This window comes from Oryza glaberrima, chromosome 2 (genome assembly GCF_000147395.1).
Source record: "Oryza glaberrima chromosome 2, OglaRS2, whole genome shotgun sequence".
NCBI lineage: Eukaryota > Viridiplantae > Streptophyta > Magnoliopsida > Poales > Poaceae > Oryza > Oryza glaberrima.
Window position 1 is genome coordinate 27,810,804 of NC_068327.1, and position 20,556 is coordinate 27,831,359.

A 20,556-nucleotide genomic window follows, 5' to 3' on the forward strand; every position below is an offset into this window, starting at 1 on the left:
ACAGGCACAGTTCTGAACGAGACGAACTACTACTCATTATTAAAAGGGTTAAGACGACAACTGGTGGACTCATGGGCCTCGAGTGCAGATGGCCGGCCCAATACCCATCAATACTTTCCATTTAAAAAAAACCAAAAGTGCAGCAGAAAAATAAATAAAACATAAACTGGACATTCCCTCAAAAAAAAAAAAAGACATAAACTGGACATGGCATAAAACCACCGGTTGGAACGATCTGACCTCTAGGGTTTTTGAAGATCCTCGCCGTCGCCGCCATGTATGGGAACTCCGGCGAGGGCCCCCCGTGAGGCGGCCGGACACCTTCCCTGCATCCTCCAGGACGCGGTTAGCAGAGTCTCCACCGCCCAGATCCTCCACTCGTCCGGCTACACCGCGGCGGAGCCAGCCGCCCTCCGCGCCCTCTCCGACATCGCCGGGCGCTACGTTGCCTCCCTGGGCCGCGCGGCCTCGGCCATCGCCGAGGCCCGCGGCCGCACGGAGCCCAACCTCGCGGACCTCACCCTCGCGCTCGAGGACCACGCGCTCGGCGGGTTCCCCGGCGCGTCCGACCCCGCCCGCCCCGTCCTCCGCTCCGGCGCGCTCTCGGAGCTCGCCGGCTTCGTCCGCGTGGTGCGGGAGGTGCCGTTCCCGAAGCCCGTGCCGCGGAGGGGAGGGGCCCCACGCGGCAAGGCGTGGGAGAGCTTCGCGGCGGCGGGGAAGGAGCCCCCGCCGAAGCACGTGCCGCGGTGGCTCCCGCGCTTTCCCGACAAGCCGGAGCCGGAGCCCGAACCAAAGGCGGCGTACGACGAGGCGACGGCGAGGTGGGAGGCGCGCGTTCGCCACGAGGAGGAGGCGAATGCAGAAGAAGCGGTGGTATTGAAGCCGAGCGTTGATGGCGGCGGGGAGCGCAGGGGAGTAGTACCGGAGAAGAGGGGGAAAGTGAGCTTCCGCGTGCGGGCGGAGAGGAAGAAGCGGCGGGTGGGATTGGACCAGCAGTGCGGCGGTGGCTTCGAACGGTTCGCGGAGAATCGAGAAGAATCCGCGGCAATAGTGCGGGCGGCGAGCAACCACCGCTCGGCCGTGGCCGTGGAGAATGGAGATGGACGACACGCCGCGGCGTTGCCCGGTGACCCCTGTCCAGTCGAGGGGTTGAAGAAGACTTGACGAGTTTTGGGCTCTGCCTGGGCCACACGTGGCGCCTATAGGCTACTAGCCCACGAGCCACCTGCCGTCGTGGCTGAACTGGCCGAAAAGGTCAAGTGTGTGGGTGATTGTACAAGTTATAATTGAGTTGCCACAGTTTATCACAAATTTTGGCTTTAGTTTGTTCACGCGGTGAATTTGTGGCGTAGAGCTGGTGGTTTCAAATTTCACAGTACTCTGCTTGATATACTAAAAGATCAATTTCTTGTTTTTTGAGGACGTCTGAGATCAAATCCACATGTATCCCTGAAGACTCCCTCGGCGATTCATTCGATCATCCCTCCTGAGTCCTGCCTTGGATTCGTGATTTCTCGTGGGTTCCTCACCGTGAGATTCATCATTTTCATCTTCAGATCTTGACTTGTGGAGACGATGAACTGGGTAACCGAGATTCCCATCCATTAAACAAGAAGAATCCCTTGTTGAAATTAAAGCAGGAACTGAGACAAAGATGCAAGGAGGAAAGGCAACAGTTCAGAGTGCTTTTTGACATCAACGGGATACAGAGAAAAACTACATTGTTAACATCAACTGGTGTAATAGTTATGATATATTACATCGAATTGCTACACATGCTTATAAACAGAACATACAGTCGAAGAAACTATTAATTCTTTGGACAGTAAATAACAGGCAAATCTGAATATAACTGAGGGGATTATACATGACATCAGAGAAACTATGAACTATTGACTATGAGATGAATGCATAAGATTAGCTAAATAGACATCCTAAAATGCTGAAGTTAGTACTTTACAGGAGACAGCTATGCCAAAAGCCATTTTTATAGTCACCAACACTGTTGCTCTGCAAAGAATTTCCCCTCCATGGAGTCATTGGCTCAACTACTGTGTGAGAACCAAGAAGCACTCGTGATGAGAGCCTAAAGGGTCTCAACCTCCAGTTAGAAATATACAGGTGCTGTTGATCTTTACATGTCATGTCACCACTGCTAATTAGTTATCAGCTGTTCCCAAGTTATATTGAAGTAACCATGCCATTTGCTCTTTACTGACTGTAGCCCAAATGACTGAAAAGCCCGCATCTTCGATTAGCTGGGAATGTACACGAAACTTGCAGGTCCAAGGCTAGCAAATCAACACCAGATACATTTAACATCACAGTTGACGCCTATGAAGGATCTCGCAAGGCAGGACTAGCCATTCTAACACGGTGAGCAACAGCCAGGGGCGGCCTGCCAACAGCTTCCAGTATCCTAGTAAAGGCAACCTTCGCAGGGACACATGTTACAAGTGGAACTCCCCCTGGTTTGATCAAGCCGCCAAAAATGCCACTCTGCTTATGTGCTTTTGCTTGACCACCTACTCCATGATGCTTTTTTCCAGTGGAAATGGAAGAGAGGGTTCGGACCTTCTGACTTGACAGGCTTGCTTTTTTGGATTGCTTCTTTTGAGATTTAGAGGCTGACGGCCTCCTAACATTTGAGATGCTTTTCTTATCAACCTTAACCTGATGATTTGAATTTGAGTACTTTCTAAAATCTGAATTTGAGTACTTTCTAAAATCTGGTTTCATCTCCCAGTCTGGATATGCAAGGGTACCTTCATCATCACAATCCAATGCCCCTGAGGGGTTAGATCGGGGAATTCTTTGCATGGCAGTCCTCCTGCCTGTACACCAAGCAGGTTGCCCTCCAGTTCTCCCTTCCAAACTAACATCACCACAAAAAACCAGGTGGTCAGTGGAACCATCTTCAAGTATTTCAATTTGAACAGGATGCCCAACAATTGCTTTGCCATTCAGTCTGCTCATTAAGGAAACAAGAGGAACATGCTCTCCCTGGTAGCTAGCCTGGACCTTCAAGTCAACATCAAACAACATTGGGCCCCTGCCACCAAGACGTGAACTGTACTTTTGGTAGAATGAGGGTCCGCTCCAATATGCATTCCGATCAAAATGAAATATCTTATCTGAATCCCTGTTTAGGGGAGAAACCTTGGAAGAATCATTTCCATAGTCGTTAAAATAGCTGTAGCTTCGGCTAAAATCTCTTGTAGCCTTCAAACATGAAGAATATGTTCTACCATGGTACAAGTTAACCTCTGAATGACCTGTGTCCTCAAAAAAATCTGTTTCTTCGGAATCGTAATTGACCTCTTCGTTTTGGTAAAAATTTTGCCCCAGCAATTGCTGATTGGGAATTTGCATACTCCCTTCTCTGGGATTTCTACCATTTATTTTATACGGAGATCCTTCCATGAAACCATCTGATTTGTCTAACCAGGGATTTCCATCTGCCATATCCGATCTCTTAGGTGCATTACGGCTATTACGTTTACCTTTCATATGCCATTGGGAGACGCCCAACTCAGAAGAGCCATCCTCTTCTGATTCATTCACTTGACACATATAAGAAGAATAGGTCAGCTCATCAGCATCAGCATCAATATTCGCATGCCTGAACTTGACAGAAGCTGGTAAGAAATAAGGATCATGGGCATGTGATGCTGGATGCAGAATCAAATCCGAACCTGCCCAAAAGATCGCCACAGTGATCAAACAAGCCAAAATCCCAAACTCAAAATAAAACAAGAGCATAGCCATGAAACCATAGACAGAACTGATGAAAGCTTAGCTAGAGCTAAACAGAAACAAAAACAAAGGTACACTTAAGATAATTTGAGGGATTATCTAAATCATTTGGCTATCTCCTTTTTCTTGGACCAGGTCACACCTCGATTCCAAATTTGGCAGGATTCATTGTACATAACCAACATAAGCTCAGATAAGTCCTTATTGTCATATAAGTTCAGAATAATAGAATGGCTGCTAATCTGTCTTATAATATACTGTACACAACTAAAACTTCACAACAAAGTAAGTTTGGTTAAACCCAAACGGTGTCGTTTTGTTGTCTCACAACCTACATATTGTTTGAGTCATTGTCGGTTCAAAACTTTTTTTAAAAAAAGGGTCCAGAAATGTTTGGGCACATAAAAACAAATAAAGAGTGAGCATATTTGATTACTTTGATGCTATACTGTAAGATATAAATTGTTTGAACCTTATGCAACAACAATAATATGGTAACATTTTTCGCAATGTGAACCCACGTGTGTACAAGTAAAAATTGAAAGAAGTATTAGCATGGTGTGAACACATACATTGTAAAAGTTCAGCGTCATCTTCTGTCTCACTCTCAGAGCATTCCCTCTCTGAAGACTCATATATGTGCTTCTCAACAAGATCAGAAGATGTCTGCTCCTCAGAAAAAGCAGGATGATGAAGATAACTTTCAGTCTCAAAATCACCTCCTGTAGAAGCCACTTGTACGGAAGGTAAATCACTATGACTATGAGTTTCACCAGAATCAGTAGGTAGGAATACATATCTACTTCTTTTAGCTCGGTAATTGGCAGGTGATCGATCCATTTCTCCCTGAGTTAGGACATCCCCATAGCCATCATTGTGCTGTGACTGATGAGGCAATTTTGGACTGCTGTGCAAAATCTGAACCAGAGGTTGGCGTCTGTCACATTTTTCAATAGATTCATCAAAATCACTTCCATCTGATCTAATCTTTTCCGCAGTTGTGATTTTCTCCTTGCTATCCAAATTTTCTCCGGCCTGTATATGCCTCACATGCGAGATGTCTCCCAAGTGATTGCCAAAAAGATTATCAGAAATGCCCCAAGTAGGAGAATCTTGAAAGTTTCTCTTTGAGCCAGCATGGAGGACATATTGCTCAGCTTCCTTTTTTATATCAGAAGAAGCAGTTATGCCCTTCCGTTTCTTACTCTTTTTGCTCTTGTAGCGGGTACTTCCAAGATCTTTGTTATGTTTAGAGCAAACTGCATTTCACAAAGATAATTGAGGTTTTATATCCAACATACTCCCTTGAAGATCATGCAAACAATTTAGTCAACAATGAAGGAAGCTAAATCAAACTTTGCCAATAAATGGGCTTACCAGAAACGTTAGCAGGTCTGGAACCTTGAGTCTGATGCTTTGATGCAAGCAGCTTCTTCTCCAATTCAAGAGCATGAAGAATAGCATCTTCTCTACGTGCATACTTCTCTCTTTTCTTAACAGAAGTCCCTTCAGTAGCCTCTGCCTTCTCAATACATGCATCAAACTCCCCACACCTAAATGCTTTGACGCGCTTTGATTTTTCAATGTTGTACCAGTCGCTATGGATAAGAAAAGACAAGTACATAAGTTTCAGAATTCAAAATATACATAGGCAATCATGTAACCAAACAAACAATATAAATGCATAGTGTGACTATTAATTCATGAGAAAATAGTGCAGGTAAAATAGAATCAGAATGATTTCTAAAAAGCAAGGCAAACATTTCACCAATTTACATAAAGTCAAAGTTATTTCCCAAAGAACCACCATCTGTTTGGTTTCCACATAGCAAACATGCAAATTTCTCTACAGAACCAAAATGCTGAACATAGCAACTGTATAGCAACCTCAGGAATAAGGAAGCAATCTTATAATCCTCCTAGTTTATTTTCAGTTCTTCAAGACCAAACATGGTCACACTGAATACCATGAAAACACATGTTTAGCTTACTGTTTTTTTTTACAAGGAACAGTTTGCAGGTTATCAGTTGCAGAAATTTCACTACACATTTTATATTATTATACATTACAGATAGAAGTTCTTTTTCTTTTTTCTCAGAATTTAAACATCGAGGCACATTAAAAAAAAAAACTGACATGGAGCTAAACTACAAAAATAGACCATTTTATGCACACAGCTATACACAGATTGCCTCTCGCCTTCTTCCGTCCAAGTTTCAAACAACTAAATTACTGAACAGGAAAATTGCATAGCATCTCAAATGCACTAGAGGCAGCAACTAACCAAAAAAATTACCTAGCCATCAGCAACAGAAGTAGAAACTTGGAAACAGATGGAAAATAAGGGAATCAGAACTCACACACTGGCATCCTCACGGCCGAGAAGCTTGACCGGCGTGCCGGACCTTGGCGACATGATCTGCGACGGCGGCAGCTCGTCGGGCCCCAGAATCCTGCCGGGCCACCATGACCCGTTCCTCCGCCGCACCCACACAATGGTCCCCGGCGAGGTATCCCCAACGCCGCAGCAGGCCACCTCCCCGTCTCCTCCTCCCCCCTCCGAGCACCCCGCCATCCCTCCCCCGGCCACCAAACCAAGCCCTAACCGCCGCCTCGCCTCGCCTCGCCTCGCCTCGCCTCACCCCGCTTCTAGAAGCTTCCCTCCCTCTCGAGATCTACCCTCCATTCAAATCCCGGAGGGCGCCTGCATCTAGAAGCCCTCTCCTCCGCGCTCGCTAGATCGTCCTGCCCCTCGCGCTCGCTCAGCCCCCCCCCCCCCCCCCGGCAGCTTCTAGAAGCTTCTCAGCGAGGATCCCAAGGAGAGCCGCCGCCGCCGCCTCCTCACCCCCCTTCCCCCTCCTTCTCCTCCTCCTCCTCCACCTCCGCGAGGCAGGGCCCCTCCGGCGGCGCCGCTGGTTCGCTGCCGCCGAGGCGGTCGCCGGAATATTTTTTTTCCCTCCTCTTTCTACGACAGAAAAGGGTGGGAAATTAAAGGGCAAATAAAAGGATTATTTTCTTTTTTCCTTTCGGGTAGTAGTTTTGTTCTTGGTTCCCGGTGGTCCGTTCTGCGAGAGAGAGGCAACGGAACGGAAGGTAACCGACGGGTCGAACCACCGAAGCCCGGAAGGAGGAGGAGGACTGCGTGGCGTAAAACATGAGCCGGAATCGAATCCAAGGGGCGCGGACGGCGCACGTTACGGGAGCGCGGGGGGGAGTCCATGGCTTCCATGTGACGGAGTCGCGTCTCGCCTGCGGGTTTTCCGTTCTCGGGCTTGATTGGCACATGTACGCGAACACCGTGCGGCTGTACGCCTGTACGTAAGCACGCTTAATGGGTATGAGTTTCGAGGGACATATAGCTCTCATATGTCTATGACATGTAGGTCCAGTGATAAATAATTTATTCCGAGTTTTTGATGATGGCATATGGGCATGTCTACCAAATGTTCCGGAAATATTCGAATGTGTGTCGATGGATTTTAATCTAGCGTGTATAGTACGTTAAATATTGTACAATTATAAAAAAAAATTATTTGAAGTTAATATCGCCAATTAAATTTTAGGGGTAGAGTAGTAGATGTACACTGAAATTAAATTAAACAACAACACACAGAGTAGATTCTAAGTCTATAGTAGTTATAGCTGGATAGAAACACTGGATTGTTGTTTTTAAAAAAAAAAATAGTTACATTGGATGGGCAAGGGAAGAGGAAAATGAAAAAAATATGATATGTGAAGGATAAGGGTAACATTGATATTGTAAGTAAAATTGGTTACGATATGGTTTTACATAACATTAACAATCAGATTCCCATAAAAATATGTTAGAGACAATAGATAAAAAGCCACATGTCGTTTCGGAAGAAAAAAAAAAGATAAAAAGTGACATGTATTTTTTTATGTAGGGAAAGATGTCTGTCAACTATCATGGATCCTAATACCTAGTGTGCCTTATGAGTTATGGTGGTCATTACACTCTAAAATTCTAAGGATAAATGGGGATCAAGAAGGTGCAATCGCGAACGATGATGTACTAATCAAGTAGCTACACCACTTTCGCACTGCAAACTCAACTTGAGCGTTATGGTTGTGGAATGAACACAAAGTTGTCCCGCTTAATGGAATTTGGAATGCTGATAGATTGGTCATCGTTGGAGCTCTAATCCAGAAGCTGCAATAATTCTTAGTTATGCAAATTGGCGATGGAAAAATAACATTATTTTGCCATGATATCTGGTTGACTGCATCTTTATTGGCGGAACACTACCTTGCACTATACTTGCATGCAACATCTAAACACATCATAGCAGGTACGCCCATGAGACAATGACTTTGCTCATATATAATCTCCATGTTATCATCTATGGCAATTGACTAAATAGTCGTAGGCTCGTAGCTCTAACTAGAAACTGTAGATGTGCGCATGAGTCGTAACAAAGGATGATGATGAGACACAATGTGCCACATGATGCTCCCATCCCTCTAAATTCATTTACTACAAATGTAGGGTGACAATAGAGGAGTGACCTAACTAGTTAGCGATTTATATGGGAGAATAAGGCGGTGCCAAAAATAACCTTCTTGTATGGTTAATGTCAAAGGAGCATCTCCCTATACAATAAATCTATCTATTCCACAACAAAAATGACAAATACAAACAAGTTGGATGGTAAATAAGAGTCTTAGCATGAGATAAATCTTATCTCTACTCAATTCAGATTTGTCCAATAAAATGAATTTATCTATTCTTAAAAAAAATGACAAATGCAAACAAGTCAGATGGCACATAGTCATTTTTCACTGTAAAACATTTTCCCTGTAAAACACCGGCCCATGGGACGATTTAATTGGAATGGCCCATATAAATGGCCCATAAGTTGCAGAATAAATTCCATTAGGCCCATATGGCAAATACTCAGACGCTTGGTCGTCGAGCCAGCCTGCTCCCAACTTTTGGGCTGCTTCCTGCACATTCCTCACATGCGCAAGCCCTAAAGCCCATAAAGCCCAGCGCAAGCCCTAAAGCCAGCAACGGCTAATTTCTCCCCTCCTCATCGCTGCGCACTAGCCGTTGCGACTTGCGAGTTGCGATCGCCGCCGCCGCCCACCTCCCATGTCCCATCGGCCATCGCTTCCTACAAATACGCTCCCCTGTCGAGACCCTAAACCCCACAAAGCAAGCATCGCATCTCTCTTCTTCTCCCCCCTCCTCTCCCCTCTCGTCGATCCGACGCGCTTGGGGGAGTCGACGCTTTCTCTTCTCGCTTGCTAATCAAAGCTCTCGCATAATTCCCGTCTCTGTTTCGTTAATTTCCGCTTGTTTCATTTAATTACATAGTCTTCTTAGCGTGTTGATTTTTCTGTTTGATCCTGTGATTGATCTAGTTTACTTCTAGTGATCTTTATTGCTGCTGGTATTACTGCTGTTTGTTTCCTTGTTATTTGCGTGCTTGTGCTCTTCTGTTTCTGCTAACCATGGACGCAGGCTCCCACTCGATCTCGTCGGAGAAGAGCCACGGACTCGCGCCGCGGCCGCCGCTCCAGGAGGCCGGCTCCCGCCCGTACATGCCGTCGCTGAGCACTGCCTCGCGCAACCCGTCGGCCAAGTGCTACGTGAGTCCTTGGTTTCCCCCCGTCCATGCGTGCGTATAGACTGTTCGACGAAATGCCTGACCGGGTATTGTGCTGCGCGTGCTCTGCAGGGGGATAGGTTCATACCGGACAGGTCGGCGATGGACATGGACATGGCGCACTACCTGCTCACGGAGCCCAAGAAGGACAAGGAGAACGCGGCGGCGTCCCCGTCCAAGGAGGCGTACCGGAGGCTGCTCGCCGAGAAGCTGCTCAACAACCGGACACGGATCCTCGCCTTCCGGAACAAGCCACCGGAGCCCGAGAACGTCTCTGCCGCGGATACTGCTTCTACCCACCAGGCCAAGCCGGCCAAGCAGCGGCGCTACATTCCCCAGGTAACGCACGAGCTTTGATGTTCCTTCCTTTACATTGATGCAACGATGTGGGATTGTGATTACTGATGCGGCTTTGAAACCGATGTAGTCTGCCGAGAGGACTCTGGATGCACCGGACCTCGTCGACGATTACTATCTCAACCTGCTGGACTGGGGAAGCAAGAACGTGCTGTCCATTGCGCTGGGCGACACGGTGTACCTGTGGGACGCCTCGAGCGGATCCACATCTGAGCTCGTGACCGTGGACGAGGACAGCGGCCCGATCACCAGCGTCAGCTGGGCTCCTGACGGCCAGCATGTCGCCGTTGGCCTCAACTCTTCCGACATCCAGCTCTGGGACACCAGCTCCAACCGACTGGTTAGTACATTGTTCGGTATCCTTTAATATTTCGTGTCCTAATTCTTGCTTGATCAGTACATGAATCAGATTGTTCTTTCTCTGCAGCTTAGAACTCTGAGAGGTGTGCACGAATCAAGAGTCGGTTCACTCGCATGGAACAACAACATCCTGACCACTGGCGGTATGGACGGCAACATCGTGAACAATGACGTAAGAATCAGGAACCATGTCGTGCAGACATACCAGGGGCACAGCCAGGAGGTGTGCGGGCTCAAGTGGTCTGGTTCAGGGCAGCAGCTGGCCAGTGGTGGCAACGACAACCTTCTTCACATTTGGGATGTGTCCATGGCATCGTCCGTCCCATCTGCAGGCCGCAACCAGTGGCTGCACAGGCTCGAGGATCACACGGCCGCTGTGAAAGCGCTTGCATGGTGCCCATTCCAGAGCAACCTGCTTGCAACTGGAGGTGGTGGTAGCGACCGGTGCATCAAGTTCTGGAACACACACACCGGTGCATGCTTGAACTCTGTCGATACCGGATCGCAGGTGTGCGCTCTTCTATGGAACAAAAATGAGAGAGAGCTTCTGAGTTCACACGGATTCACGCAGAACCAGCTGACATTGTGGAAGTACCCGTCGATGGTTAAGATGGCTGAACTCACTGGCCATACCTCCCGTGTCCTTTTCATGGCTCAGGTGAGTTTCTTCCTGATTAGTAGTTTTGCAGTCACTGCCTATAAGTTAATCTGTTATTTGCTGATCGTCTTACTGTGATTGAACTACAGAGTCCTGATGGTTGCACAGTAGCATCGGCTGCTGCAGATGAGACCCTGCGGTTCTGGAATGTGTTTGGTAGTCCTGAAGCCCCCAAGCCTGCAGCCAAGGCTTCCCACACTGGGATGTTCAACAGCTTCAACCATCTCAGATAAGGATGAACCAGGTGAACAAATTCGTCTATTTGATCTGGTCCTTTGGACAGCTTAAAAATGATCGTGCTGGTATATTTCTAGAACTCGTATTTATTCCTCGATTGTTTAACCATGTTGAGCCTCAGGCTTTGGTTATTGATCTTTTGCTCACTGATTTTTCTTCTGCAATGCTCTTGCAGATTGAGATGGCCTTGGCACAATAGGCTGTGCAAGAAGAGCATTGCAGTGCTTCTCATGATAATGATCCAATCGTTTCGGTTAGTGTCATTGCTCCCTAGTTAGCACTTAACACAAATGCATAGTACGGTGTAAATGATCTTTGTTTGTTTCGTTTGCTAGCTTTCAAACGGAAGATCGCAAGTGAGATTTGGCTTCATCGATATCTTCATCTTTGATTGGTAGATACTATCTTCGACTTCAAGTTCACAAAGAGCACCAAAAAGAACCTGGAAATGTGCAAAACCTTATCACTTATCGGGGAATGAAATGCTGAGTTGGTGACTTGAGATAGGAATATATACTTCTGGCAATTTAGTTAGTTATTCTGTACATTATCTAAAAAAAAGTTAGTTCTTCTGTAGAGCATATGTAAAGCACACACATAGTATCTAAAAAAATTGATCTTGTTTTAATTGCGCCAAAAGATCAATTTTTGAAGAATCTTTTGGTGGAAACATCAAATGATCGGTTTGATGTAACAAAACAAGAGGTGTAGTTCAAATATTTATGTACGTTCTTCCTCCGTTTCATATCATACTATTCAAAACTAGTCGTTTGACTTTTTTTAGTCAAATTTTATCTAGTTTGATCAATTTTTCAATACAAAACAAGCATATTTGTATTAGTAGTATTTTTGTTAGTTCATCCAGAGTACGGACACATTTGACCAAGGTTCTAACTTCTCTTAACAGATAGTAGCACTTGCATTTTTTTGTTCATCTGAAGCAGTAGTAGGGCTGAGGTGCCATAGTAGGGTATACCAATATTGGAAATTTGATTGAAATTGGAACGATGTAACGGAAAAGTTGAAAGTTTTGATGTGTAAGAAAGTTTTTATGTGATGTAAAAATTGAAAGTTTGAAAAAAAAATTAAAAGTTTAAAGAAAAAGTTGGTAACTATCAGACCACAGTAGAAGGGAACCATGAGGACAAACAAAGGAACAGTGATTCCCACCCATGTGGCCCGCGAAATCGGAGCGGGCAGGATTAGGATTCGAATTCCACCCCTCCCTTGTCGCGTTATGCCTCTCCCTCACAGCCTCACTCCGGTCTCCGCCTTCTCCGCCCCGCGCGCGGTGCCAGGCTCGCCGGTTCGCCACTACCGCACGGCGCGGCGCGGCGTATGGTGGTAAAAAACAATACGATGACACAGTAGTGGAGAGCACGAGAGATTCCGTGTGCCCCCGCGGCCGCGTGCACCAGCTCACCGTCTGACTTGCTGCTTCGCCGCCACCCAACAGCCAGACCCGGCCGGCCGGGCTAATTCTCGGATCCCCTTCCGCGCCAACGACACGCGCGCGCCCGGATGCATGTGACCACCGCCATCAACGCTCCGCCGCGCGGACGCACGTACGTTAGCTCATCTGCTCATGTGGAGTGGGGTTTGGCTACGACGACGACGACGGCCTCCTCGGTTAATCTGCTGTGATGCTGCTCCATATGTACGTGTACGCTTCACGATCCTGTGTTCGCTTGCGGTGATTTGGTTTGAGGCTAATTGCCAACGAACGCAGGCTCTGGCTAACTACTAACCTAGGAACATGGAATGATGCTTGCTGGACTAGAGATAGTACTAGCATATATATACAGGTACTGGTGGTTGCGGATGTTGTCTGTTGGCGTCCACACAGAACATTACAAGAGATGAGGGTAGTAGCTTAGCTAGGTGCTTGATGAGACGATGATCAGAGCTGTGGCATCTACAGTTAGTAAGTGCTATTTATGTGCACACAAGTACACTGTTCCGGGGAATATGGAGAAATTGAGCCTTCGATAATTGGTGTCACAAGCTCCGATCAGAAGTGATAATTTGTTCGATGGCATCAGCTCCCTCGCTTCAAGCATACGATTCTATCTCCAAAACTGAAACCTAAGTATGCGATTCTCTTGGATGGGGAAGAAGTTTACTTGCTTAAAGGGGGGATAATTAAAGTGGGAACCGGAACAAAGACAAACGAAACGTGGGCTCCTCGAATCTACATGCAAGGAAGAGAGAATCTTATGCTGACCAAAGTACCAAACCATCTCTCTCTCCCTGGCTAGCTGTAGTAGAGTAGTACCGAGTACCGTCACTTGAACCACCTAACACCTACCGCCGTTTACTGTCGCAGGCATCGGATTCCAGCAGGATTACTTTGGCTATGCATACACAATTTCATGTCTTATCATCAGCTATTCACCGTGGGAATTTTATTCCAGGTTCCCAATTTTGGCTTACACACCGATCGGGCCAAACGTGTGCACTGATCCTCACAGCGATGGACTCGCAAATTGCAACCGTGCCGTCACCGTCGTCACAGTTTAGACAGCGGCTCCATCGACCACAAGATAATCCATCCACTTACGCAGGCACCTTTCTCTGACGACCAACACAAATTGCGTCTCGTCTGCATATCTGTCGCGGCAGCGGCTGCCATAGTGCCATCACTCGCGGGCGTCACGACTCCACACTTTACAAAAGCAGCACGGTTATCGCGGTTATCACGTGCGATAAACTTCTCAGCTTTTAAAACCACGATATATCTCATGGTAACAGTGTAATTACAGTGATAGCCGTTAAACTGTGAGGTGGTGGTAACCCCAATCCAAAACGATTTAGAGAAACCGACGACTCACGCCGACGCATGCCATGCCTGCATGAACGGCGGCGATCGATCGGGCCGGGGAGGAATTGAAGGCGAAGGGAGAAAAGAAAAAGGAGTATTGGAGGGGTGGGGCGGCGGTCACAACCAAGTTGGCGCGAATATTCCTCCCGGGCGAGGCCAAGGCAAAGCCACGCGACATCTCCCCGCGTCTCTCTCGCCGGCCGCCGGCCGGCCCCACCGCATCGCCCCGGCTAGCTAGCTTAGCTATGGCTCTCGATCTCACCACCACCCTTTCGCTCTCCGCCCCCCGGCTGCTACTTGCCTGCCGCCGGAATATTCTTATATTCTCCCCCGGCAAAACGGAAGGCTAAGTGCAACCGCAGCTCGCTGTCGAATAAACGACCAAAGAGCGCATCGCGTATTCGCGTGCGAATTCCATCGGCACGAACGCGCGATACGCATGGAGAGATGGGGTTGATCAGGCCGCTGTTGCTTTCATCGATCGAGGAAAAAAGTAACGGGATTCTCTCTCGTCCTTTGGGTTGAGTTTTTTTCACCTGGCAATGCCACGGCGCATATGCGGTTGAATTGTTCTTGGCATCATCGGGTGTAACCGTGTAACAACCGATCGATGGTCGTCGATAGAGCGCCCGGCCGGCGATGCTGCGGCATCGTGATCATTGACCGGTGAGGTGACACCTAATCACCGGTAGTAGTACTACTATTCTTTATGCAAAATCTATACGTACTCCTCCTAGTAATGATCAGAGTATCAGACCGGACAGACCAGACAGCTTCTCTGGCCGACGACCGAAACGCAGCGGCACACATGAACACATGGCAGGGGCCGCTCTTGTCGGGGCGCGAGGCGTCCACGTGGCGCCCCCTCCCACATGCCCTTCGTTGTCCTGTTCCCCCCCGCTCGAAGGACGCTAGTACGTGCACACCGCTCGATCCGACGGCAGCGGCGCCGGCGGCCCGTCCACGCGGCGCGCCGCGGTTGGCCCGCGTTGCCTCTCGGCACAAGGCTCCCCTGAGATTCCGGCCGCGCGCGCGGGCGCGCACACATGAGCTCATGATGTGAACGTGATGATGGTGCGCGGTGCGGCGCGACACGCGACGCGATATGCTTTCTCTCTCCTCCTCTTCTTTTGGCTCCGCCTCGCGCGCCACTCTCCCGCCCAGGCGCCTCTCTCTCTCTCTCTAGTTTCTCGCACCACCTGCCTACATATCGCCACAGCCACAGCCGCTGTCGTCGTCTCGTCTCTGTGTGTGTGTCTCCATCAGACGCCGGCCATATAGCTAGCGAGACTGGCACATTCCCATCGGGAATCCGCCTCGGGCTTCGCCGCAATCCCACGCTAACTCACGCCGCACCAGATTCACGCTCCCAGCTACAAACTCCCAGCCGCGCGCCGGCCGCACGCGCGTGCGCACAGCTAGCGATCGATCGTGATCGTGACCGCGGCCGGGTTGACTGCCGCTCGACGAGCGCACACATCGATCAGCCGGCCGGACGAGGAGATTGTCAGATCGTCTCGGCTCGTCGACGGATTGGCCATCATGTTCGAGGGGATGGAGAGGGCGGGCTACGGCGTCGGCGTCGGCGGCGCGGGGGCGGTGGGAGCCGGGGTGGTGCTGTCGCGGGACCCCAAGCCGCGGCTGCGGTGGACGCCCGACCTGCACGAGCGCTTCGTCGAGGCCGTCACCAAGCTCGGCGGGCCTGACAGTAAGTACCAATTCCATGACTCCATCTCCGAACACCTTGCACCATGTCAGTATATGTCACCATGCCCATGCTTCGATCTTTCTCTGTGCTACATGCGTTCAAACTCCAAACACAATCGAGCTGCTGGAGCTGTAGGCCAGCAGAATTTATTAGCTGTGATGAATGGAACAGTGAAGGAAATTAAATCCTGTTCTTGTTTGCTTGCTTGTTTAATTGGAGCCTTTAATTGTCTAACAGCGAAAAAGAAGCATGTCCATGAACCATCATGAGAGATGCCACAGTGATCCGTATATATGATCATGCTGATCATCACTCATCATCCTCATCTCATACCATTTTGGGGCCATGCATAGTTACATCTGCATAGTCCTGTACTGCTTTGTGACAGCAACTTTATGCTTTGGGGTTATAATTTCGTTTTCCATTTGACTGTGTTTGGACAGAGGCAACCCCCAAGTCGGTGTTGAGACTGATGGGCATGAAAGGTCTCACCTTGTACCACCTCAAGAGCCATCTTCAGGTCTGATCATCTTTTTTTTACTGGTTTTTCTTTTGCTTTATTTGCTTCTTTTGATCTACCACCCACGATGCTAATATGTGCTTCTTGGCGACATCTTTTTATTGATCCACAGAAATATAGGCTTGGAAAGCAGAACAAGAAAGATACAGGCCTAGAAGCCAGCAGAGGAGGTACATGCTTTTGTAAATACTAAATACTTCTCACTAAGTACTAGTAACAAAGATGTTTTTAAAAATGATAAACCCATCACGCATGATTCATTTCTGTTTCTTCTAAACCTTACATTTTTCATGCTCTTTGACAGCATTTGCTGCACATGGCATCAGTTTTGCCTCTGCTGCACCTCCTACCATCCCATCGGCTGAAAATAACAATGCAGGGTAAGTTAGCAGTCATCATGATGCTTAATTCCAGCTTATGCCAAGCTGATTGTAGTAAGGGCAATCTAATTTTGACTCTGTCGCGTCGAAAGCAACGCCTTCAAGATCATGAAGAGGTGTATCCGTGTAGGACTAACAGCATCTTTTTAGTTGGCAGGGGGGGGGGGGGGGGTACGAGATAGGCTTTGTATATAGAGCGATTGGTCGTACTATTTGCGATTTGTAAATACGGTACAAGTCATCTACTCTTACAGAAGTAAATGCGGTGCTTAATTTATAGAGGAAAACGGTATAGGCTGCTAATGATTTGGAAGATTAGGTTGTGTGAAAGGGACACTGTGTGCTAACCGTCTGCAGATCAGGTCAGGTGTTAACTGGTCTGTTGCGAAAATGGAATTTTGTAGTCATGTTACATGGTACTAGTTCCACAAAATAACATAAAAAAACAGCTAATAAGCAGCACAAATTGAGTATTCAGGAATCGGTCTGTCTCTATACTCTGTCGAAGCATTATTATACAGTATACTATAAAAAATTTGCCGACAGAATTGCATTAATTCACTTGAAACAAAAAGAAAACAATTGATCGCAATCTTGCATCTAATGCAATCACTTTCTGAAGTACTAATCCATTTTAGAAAAAACAATAAGTATTGTTTGTTTTATGCTTTGGATGAGACGAGCAATTATTCAGTTTGGTTTTCAATGTCGCATTCGGATTGGCTTATAATTTCTTGAACAATTTTGTCATGATTCAGAGAAACGCCACTGGCTGATGCGCTGCGGTATCAAATTGAAGTCCAACGGAAACTGCACGAACAGCTTGAGGTTAGATTGCCAATGCATCACCCATTAGCTTCCCTGCTTGAATCGTAGTGTAGCTCAGAACACAAAAACTAACAGGTCAATGTGTTGCTCCACGTACAGGTTCAGAAGAAGCTTCAAATGCGAATTGAGGCCCAAGGGAAATACCTGCAGACGATACTGGAGAAAGCCCAGAACAACCTCTCCTATGATGCAACTGGAACTGCAAACCTCGAAGCAACCAGAACGCAGCTTACAGATTTCAACCTGGCTCTTTCAGGATTCATGAACAATGTTTCACAAGTGTGTGAACAGAACAATGGAGAGCTAGCGAAAGCGATATCTGAAGACAATCTCAGAACTACCAATCTAGGCTTTCAGCTCTACCATGGAATTCAGGATTCCGACGATGTCAAGTGTTCTCAAGATGAGGGCTTACTGCTGCTAGATTTGAATATCAAAGGAGGAGGATATGACCATCTGTCCTCCAATGCCATGCGAGGCGGCGAATCCGGTCTGAAGATTAGTCAGCACAGGAGGTAAAGATTCAGTAGAATGGCGACCATCTGTAGTTTAAATTAAGAGTTACCTTTGTCCTATGAGAAATTCTTTTGTGGCGATATTGAGGGTGCTTAAGTACAGTGTTGGTCCAGAGTGTACTAATGTAAAATTTGTGGGGTAAAGGCTCTGAATAATCGTAGCTAATCAATCATGTCTAGATCTGAATATCAGAATATATATACTGTATGAGTATTCGTACCTGCACTCTAAACGACTAAAGCAAAAGCATTATCAAGTCTTGCAACAGTCCAACCACGTTGAACTTCTGGTCATTTTGTAGTAGAAAAGAATCCTTCGTGGTATCATTTTGGAGTAAGCACACCACATCAGATGATCAGAGCAATCAACGGCAAGCATTTTGCCATTTTACTACAGGGGAAGGTCTGACTGAACATTGGTGTAGTGCAGCTACAACCAAGATGTGCAGCAGAAAACTACATCTGAAACTGAAAGGATGGAACTGGAGCTTCTGAATTCTGAAACAGAGCTCCAGCATTACTGAGGTAATTTATATCATTTGGGTGCTAAAACCAGCAGTTAGTGCAGGGTTCAAATGGATAGTAGCACATGTGAAATTGACCAAACAGATAACAGGACGCAAAATGATTGGTTTCCAACTTTCCAGCGAACAGAACAAAATGCACCAAGAATGATGCAGTCTACGCTAAACTGAATAATCAATGTATTAACCCACAAACAGTGGCTATCTTATGGTAGGGAGTTCAATAGCATAATTCCATGCACACATGAATCCGGATCACGAGAAATCATGTCAACTCGTGAACATAAGAACATTGTTATTTGATACTATTTCTCATGTATGTTCCTAACTTCCTATCTACTACTGCGGTAGCACAGATCAACAGCAACTCGTGTTTCTTGGTAACAACTGCAGAGCTGAGCAGGACACAAGCCGCCGTAAGATTTCTTCAGTGATAATCGAGCGGGGCAGGGATATCCTTGAGATCCATCCCCTGAAAATGAACATCCTGCATGCACATCACAAGCAAAAGAACAATTCAGTCATCACAAGCCGTACACAAAGCCCACAGCAAACTTAGGAATTCACACGCACGTACCGACGCGAAGTGGTTGACGTCGCGGTGGTGTGCCTCGTCGGCGCGGACGACGACGACGACGTCCTTGAGCGTGGCGCCGGCGGGGAGGCGCCAGTAGTCGATGGCGATCGGCGGCGCGGGGACGTTCTCGATCTTGCCGGCCTCGATGTCCTTGAGGTACTCGGTGTAGGAGTGGATGGCCTCCTCCTCGAGGTAGCCGACGACGCGGTGCGCGAGCTTGGGGGACAGGAGGTAGCCGAGGAAGTAGGCGTTGAAGAAGACGCCCTGGACGGCGAGCACGAGCGCGCGCTCGTACCACCTCGGCTTGGCCACCTCCATGAAGGTCATGAGGTGCATCCGCTCGTTCTCGGCCTCCTCCAGCAGCGCGCGGATCCAGCCGCCGCTGTGCTCGAAGCGGCGGAGCGACCGGAGGTGCAGCAGCATGCCGCCCACCATCCCCGGCACCGCCGCCACCGTCTCCAGCATCATCGCGCGGCACCCATACCTCCTCTGCAAAATCGTTCCATTGATTCCCATCCATTTCGATCAGCAAAATAGATTGGCATGATCTTTGATGGAAAATTAGTTGTGGTTGGTTACCTGGAAGAAGATGTCAGTGGGCACGCGCAGCGCCTTGACGGTCCAGTAGGCGACCTTGTCGAGCAGCACCTTCGGCTCGTGGTGCTTCTTCAGGTCGATCGTCGTGTCCGGCGAGTACGTCTCCCATGGCTGCAAATTAGCAAACACATTAATTCATCGACGCAGTTACACAAATTGAATTCAGATTAGTTAAATTAACAGCAAAAAAGAGAGGAAGCGATCTTTAAGCAGGATCATGGATAAATCGATTCTTACTCTGAAGCAAGACCACTTCCACTCGACGCCGTCCTTGCTCGCGAGCTTCGACGCCTCGATGCCCCAGTAGCTGCTCGCCACGGGACTCGCAGTCGCACTGGCCGGCCCTTCCTTGGCGGCCTTCGTCGCCTCCGCCTTCGCGGCGGCGGTACTCCCGGTGTTCTCCTTGGACGCGGCCGCCTCCTCCTTCGCCGCGGCGGCGGAGGTGGACAGAAGTCGCGCCCACAAGGCCACGCCCCCTCCGCCGGCGCCGGCTAACGGAGGCCGCTGCGCATGCGCATGCGCAGCCGCAGAGGTCGAGCTGGAGACTCGGGGGCAGAGGTGGCGGAGGAGGACTGATCCAGCAGCGCGGGAGCCCATCGCCGGAGATCGTGGAGACGCTGCTCTGCTCTTCGCTGAGGTGTGCGTGTTGATGCTCTGTTCGTGGCTGCAGACGTGCCGGTTTCTGGAGGGGGCTAGCTTCAGCGTGCAGATCCACGTGTCGGCGATTTCGTTCGTTGCTGCTGCTTCTTCGGATATACGAGGCTGTTCATTTTTTTTAAAATATATTTAACCGTTTATTTTATTAAAAAATTTTAAGTAATTATTATTCTTTTCCAATCAGTTGATTCATTGTTAAATATACTTTTATTTATACATATAGTTTTACATATTTTGTAAAAGTTTTTAAATAAAACGGACGTTAAATATATTTAAAAAAATCGATGACATCAAACATTTAGACCCGAAGAGAGTATTATACTGGGAAAAGGAGTTCATGGTGGCTGCTAAGCGGCAATCTGATAGCATCATAGCAGTGGACTGATCTTTCGTCCACCTCTTTCTTCGTATTTTCTGTGGACTATATAGT

General features: G+C 47.9%; 5 protein-coding genes across 6 annotated transcripts; 3 read left to right on the forward strand and 2 right to left on the reverse strand.

The window, feature by feature from the left end:
* The first annotated feature begins 186 nt into the window (after positions 1 to 186).
* On the forward strand, positions 187 to 1,413 carry LOC127761799 (transcription initiation factor TFIID subunit 8-like). The gene has a single exon (XM_052286130.1). The coding sequence runs from the start codon at positions 280 to 282 to the stop codon at positions 1,162 to 1,164; it is 885 nt and encodes a 294-aa protein (XP_052142090.1). The 5' UTR covers positions 187 to 279; the 3' UTR covers positions 1,165 to 1,413.
* Positions 1,414 to 1,664: 251 nt separating this feature from the next.
* LOC127761798 (uncharacterized protein At1g51745-like) lies at positions 1,665 to 6,811 on the reverse strand. Its single transcript, XM_052286129.1, has 4 exons — positions 6,118 to 6,811; positions 5,134 to 5,354; positions 4,329 to 5,015; positions 1,665 to 3,695 (listed from the first exon to the last, which is right to left on the reverse strand). The coding sequence occupies exons 1-4, from the start codon at positions 6,330 to 6,332 to the stop codon at positions 2,335 to 2,337; spliced, it is 2,484 nt and encodes an 827-aa protein (XP_052142089.1). The 5' UTR covers positions 6,333 to 6,811; the 3' UTR covers positions 1,665 to 2,334.
* A 2,039-nt stretch (positions 6,812 to 8,850) lies between these two features.
* Positions 8,851 to 11,788, forward strand: LOC127764246 (cell division cycle 20.2, cofactor of APC complex-like). 2 transcript variants are annotated; one of them, XM_052289100.1, is made up of 7 exons: positions 8,851 to 9,370; positions 9,460 to 9,726; positions 9,815 to 10,084; positions 10,172 to 10,762; positions 10,852 to 11,064; positions 11,175 to 11,252; positions 11,335 to 11,788. In XM_052289100.1, exons 1-5 carry the CDS (start codon positions 9,233 to 9,235, stop codon positions 10,993 to 10,995), a joined length of 1,410 nt encoding a protein of 469 aa, XP_052145060.1. In that variant the 5' UTR covers positions 8,851 to 9,232; the 3' UTR covers positions 10,996 to 11,064; positions 11,175 to 11,252; positions 11,335 to 11,788. The 2 variants fall into 2 exon arrangements, with proteins under 2 accessions (XP_052145060.1, XP_052145059.1); XM_052289099.1 differs by having other exon boundaries at positions 8,852 to 9,370; positions 10,852 to 11,006.
* A 3,192-nt stretch (positions 11,789 to 14,980) lies between these two features.
* On the forward strand, positions 14,981 to 18,032 carry LOC127761854 (myb family transcription factor PHL11-like). The gene is made up of 6 exons (XM_052286185.1): positions 14,981 to 15,528; positions 15,972 to 16,048; positions 16,161 to 16,218; positions 16,353 to 16,428; positions 17,187 to 17,256; positions 17,356 to 18,032. The coding sequence occupies exons 1-6, from the start codon at positions 15,363 to 15,365 to the stop codon at positions 17,773 to 17,775; spliced, it is 867 nt and encodes a 288-aa protein (XP_052142145.1). The 5' UTR covers positions 14,981 to 15,362; the 3' UTR covers positions 17,776 to 18,032.
* Positions 18,033 to 18,354: 322 nt separating this feature from the next.
* Positions 18,355 to 20,179, reverse strand: LOC127761759 (ubiquinol oxidase 1c, mitochondrial). The gene is made up of 4 exons (XM_052286086.1): positions 19,707 to 20,179; positions 19,452 to 19,580; positions 18,873 to 19,361; positions 18,355 to 18,782 (listed from the first exon to the last, which is right to left on the reverse strand). The coding sequence occupies exons 1-4, from the start codon at positions 20,064 to 20,066 to the stop codon at positions 18,723 to 18,725; spliced, it is 1,038 nt and encodes a 345-aa protein (XP_052142046.1). The 5' UTR covers positions 20,067 to 20,179; the 3' UTR covers positions 18,355 to 18,722.
* Between the last annotated feature and the right edge of the window lie 377 nt (positions 20,180 to 20,556).

Coding starts and splice junctions, on each gene's coding strand:
- LOC127761759 (XM_052286086.1), bottom strand. CDS start 20,066: ATGGGCTCCCGCGCTGCTGGATCAGTCCTCCTCCGCCACCTCTGCCCC. Junction 19,581..19,706: donor GGAAGTGGTCTTGCTTCAGA/GTAAGAATCGAT, acceptor GCTAATTTGCAG/CCATGGGAGACGTACTCGCC. Junction 18,783..18,872: donor ACGTCAACCACTTCGCGTCG/GTACGTGCGTGT, acceptor ATGTGCATGCAG/GATGTTCATTTTCAGGGGAT.
- LOC127761798 (XM_052286129.1), bottom strand. CDS start 6,332: ATGGCGGGGTGCTCGGAGGGGGGAGGAGGAGACGGGGAGGTGGCCTGC. Junction 5,016..5,133: donor CAGACCTGCTAACGTTTCTG/GTAAGCCCATTT, acceptor TGTGAAATGCAG/TTTGCTCTAAACATAACAAA. Junction 3,696..4,328: donor TGACGCTGAACTTTTACAAT/GTATGTGTTCAC, acceptor TCTTTTGGGCAG/GTTCGGATTTGATTCTGCAT.
- LOC127761854 (XM_052286185.1), top strand. CDS start 15,363: ATGTTCGAGGGGATGGAGAGGGCGGGCTACGGCGTCGGCGTCGGCGGC. Junction 16,429..17,186: donor GCTGAAAATAACAATGCAGG/GTAAGTTAGCAG, acceptor GTCATGATTCAG/AGAAACGCCACTGGCTGATG. Junction 17,257..17,355: donor AACTGCACGAACAGCTTGAG/GTTAGATTGCCA, acceptor CTCCACGTACAG/GTTCAGAAGAAGCTTCAAAT.
- LOC127764246 (XM_052289100.1), top strand. CDS start 9,233: ATGGACGCAGGCTCCCACTCGATCTCGTCGGAGAAGAGCCACGGACTC. Junction 9,371..9,459: donor ACCCGTCGGCCAAGTGCTAC/GTGAGTCCTTGG, acceptor CGTGCTCTGCAG/GGGGATAGGTTCATACCGGA. Junction 10,763..10,851: donor GTGTCCTTTTCATGGCTCAG/GTGAGTTTCTTC, acceptor ATTGAACTACAG/AGTCCTGATGGTTGCACAGT.
- LOC127761799 (XM_052286130.1), top strand. CDS start 280: ATGGGAACTCCGGCGAGGGCCCCCCGTGAGGCGGCCGGACACCTTCCC.